Source organism: Gavialis gangeticus, unplaced genomic scaffold (assembly GCF_001723915.1).
Source record: "Gavialis gangeticus isolate Ggan-Ray unplaced genomic scaffold, GavGan_comp1, whole genome shotgun sequence".
Taxonomy (NCBI): domain Eukaryota; kingdom Metazoa; phylum Chordata; order Crocodylia; family Gavialidae; genus Gavialis; species Gavialis gangeticus.
Genome location: NW_017729012.1, coordinates 7,545,493 through 7,548,715, shown reverse-complemented (window position 1 = coordinate 7,548,715; position 3,223 = coordinate 7,545,493). Strand labels below are relative to the sequence as shown.

The 3,223-nt window shown below is 41.9% G+C and overlaps 1 protein-coding gene across 3 annotated transcripts in view; it reads left to right on the top strand.

Annotated features, from left to right (window-relative positions):
• Positions 1–3,223, top strand: part of MED13 (mediator complex subunit 13) — a 108,601-nt gene that overhangs the window by 85,334 nt on the left and 20,044 nt on the right. For 2 of the 3 annotated variants that reach the window (XM_019511123.1, XM_019511122.1), the window contains exons 19-22: positions 1–188; positions 718–1,177; positions 1,941–2,160; positions 2,773–2,964. The exon at positions 1–188 is cut by the window's left edge and continues 2 nt beyond it. In XM_019511123.1, coding sequence (XP_019366668.1) covers positions 1–188; positions 718–1,177; positions 1,941–2,160; positions 2,773–2,964 — 1,060 coding nt within the window. The remainder of the gene's footprint in view (positions 189–717; positions 1,178–1,940; positions 2,161–2,772; positions 2,965–3,223) is intronic. The other variant, XM_019511125.1, reaches the window with a different exon arrangement.

Sequence of the window (3,223 nt, the reverse complement as noted above, 5' to 3'; positions counted from 1 at the left end):
CTGTAGACTTGGCCAGCATAGACCTATCTGTAAACTGCTGCCTGACGGGATCATGAGAGTAGGATCCACTGCTTCAAAGAAACTTTCTGAGAAGTTGGTTGCAGAATGGTTCTCTCAGGCAGCCAATGCCAACAATGAAGCATTTTCCAAACTCAAGCTGTATGCACAAGTTTGCAGATACGAGCTGGGTACTGTGTTTTTTAAGCTTTTCATTTTAGTTCATATCCCTCATTCATGGGTATTATGGAGGTGTAATTGTTGTTTTTTTTTTTTTTTTTAATTTTGTCTGTAAACATGTATAGACAAAGATCCATATGAATACACATTCACAAAAATGACTACTTTAGCTGTTGGCAGTGTCCTCAGGGCAAGTCTGTCATACTTCTGCCGATCAGTGGTGGTAACTTGGTTAGACTGGCCGCTCCAACGGCCAGCTCAAACCCAATGTGGCTGAAACTGGAGTTTGGTCTTGGCCCTCCCCTGTCCCTCTTCCCGGTGAATTATTGCTATAAAGGGGCATAAAGCAAAACTATTTTGGAAATTTAAAATAAAAATGACGTATTGGCATTCTAATTTTGGGAGGTGCTCAAAGACAAATTGACTGAGGTTTTGGTTAAAAAAAAAAAAATGGATTGCTTTATTTAAAAAAATAAATAAATAAAATAATAATAATTAAATGTCAATTTTCTAATTAATGTTTACTCTTTTTTGTTTTAGGTCCTTACCTTGCCTCTCAGCCACTAGACAGTTCTTTGCTTTCCCAGATAAATCTAGTTCCCCCAGCAAGCCAATCTGTATCCATACAGCCTCAAGCGGCAGGTAACACTGGAAACTCCAACACTCCTTCATCCACCCCTGCAGCTGCTACCAGTAGTACCATGACTTCAAACAGTGCCATGTCTTCTGCAGCTACTACAACCAATTCAGCTCTGACCACTACTGCTGCTTCATCCTCTTCCACCAACATAGGCAGTGGGCTATCAGCAAACAAACCTTCCTCGTTTCCACCTTTTAGCAGCATGAACAGTACTACTTCTGCCTCCCTGCCAACACAAGCTGCAGCAGTCCAGAATGGGCAGCCAGGGGGACAACAGCAACAGGCAACTCTTCAAGCTGCTGGGATATCTGGGGAAGCTTCCTCTGCCCCTGCACCGCCGCACCCCGAAGTCTCAGAAAGGTAGTATGTTAGAGTTTTTTTTTATAATGCTCCAGACAAAAACAGTTTTTAACCTTAAAACACATCTCCACTTCAGACAGTTAAGAGGGATAGTGTTAACACAAATCTCTGCATGTGTTTTCGTATGTCCAGTTATCACACACAGGTTGGTCCTACTCCTGGGATTTGAAACCCAGATTTTCAGCTTGAGTCTTAACTGTAGTTATAACATCTGGAAACAGTGTGAGTAGGTGCTGAGGTGCAAAAATAAGCTCTGCTCATCCTTCACATCTCCCTCATTTCACAACAAGATTTACTATTTTCCTTTGAAGGAAATGAGCCATTCTCACACATTCCAGAAAGAAGGCAACAAGAACACTTGCACTGAATAATTCCGTGTTACGGTTTCATAGACATCGTAGCCACCGATAAGATTACCATTATTGGGAGCCTTTCTTTGCTGGTGTCTTGCTGCTTCCACCAGCTGAAGCAATAGGGCAGATTGCTGATGAGCTCAGGTAATGAAGGGGGGCGGTGAGCTAAATAACAAGTTAAAAGATACCAGTACTGAATTGCTGCTGAGCCTGCGTGCTGAACTGAAATGGGTAGTGACTGTGTAAAATTCACTTGCATTGAAGTCGATGAGGAAAAAGTTCTTTCCACTTGGGGCTAGAGGGCGCCACTGATTTAATCAGCTTCCATGTTGTTGTAATATACTGTGTAACCAGGTACCTAATAAAACAAAGGCTGTGTGTATAATAACTGGTTTCCAATTAACTTTCAGCACTATGGATCGTGATAAAGTTGGAGTCCCAACAGATGGAGATTCTCATGCTGTCACGTACCCACCTGCAATAGTAATTTATATAATTGATCCTTTTACGTACGAGAGGAAAGATGAGAACAGTAGCTCATCCAGTGTGTGGACCCTTGGGCTGCTTCGTTGCTTTATGGAGATGGTTCAGATTCTTCCTTCCAGCATCAGGAATATAGTTTCTGTGCAGGTGAGATAACACTGACTGGAGGATTTTAAAACTTCACCTTTCATTACAGCTGGATATGGAGAAGGTAGTGTCGTCACTATCAAAGTAAGTTGTACGTACTTTGATTTTGGCATTTGCTCAATGGTGGGATTTTTTTTCATGGGAATACATATTTTTTTTCAACGAAATATTTCAAAACTAGCCCAGTGGCTTCCAGAGGGGATTATTGAAAGTGTGAGTGATGTGACTGACTTTGGTTGTAGAGCTGTGTTCCTAAAACTGTAAGTTGTGCCCCCTTCTGCAAGGTGCAGATCCAGCCTACAAAGACATTTTATCTGGCCTGTGAGGCTGGGAAAGTGGAAGTTGGCAGCTAGGAGAAGCTGTGGTAGTGGCAGCTGAGATGCCAGTGGGATGGCTGCTTGAAGGGAGCCTACAGAACAATAGGGGAAGGGCTGAAGCGAGCAAGTTATATTGAATCGGAGAGACCTGATCATAGAGAAGAATCCTAGGGAAAGCTAGCCAGACGCCGCCTTAAAGAATGAAAGCTGAGACTGTTAACAGTTTTGTTTTGTTTTTTTTTCCCTATGTAAACTGCCCCCTAGCGGTAACATTTACTTCGTCTGGCTTTTCTAGATTGTCCCATGTCAGTACCTGTTACAACCTGTGAAGCATGAAGATAGGCAAATCTACACCCAGCATTTAAAATCCCTGGCATTTTCGGCATTTACCCAGTGCCGGAGGCCTCTTCCCACTTCAACCAATGTGAAAACTTTGACCGGTTTTGGCCCAGGGTTAGCAATGGAAACGGCTCTTAAGAGCCCAGATGTGAGTATTTCAATGACAAGATGTGCTAACTACCTTGACTCCTGTAAATTATTAGATTTTAACAGCACATGTTCATTTCCATGTTCTGTTTGTGTCTATTTTTTTGTTAAAACTTGAAAGAGTTTTCAGTGTTAACTAATTATAGTTCTGGATAACTGTTCTTTTAACGTTGTTACATTTTTTTTTTTTTTTTTTTTACAGAGGCCAGGGTGTATTCGACTCTATACTCCCCCTTTTTTACTGGCCCCTGTAAAGGACA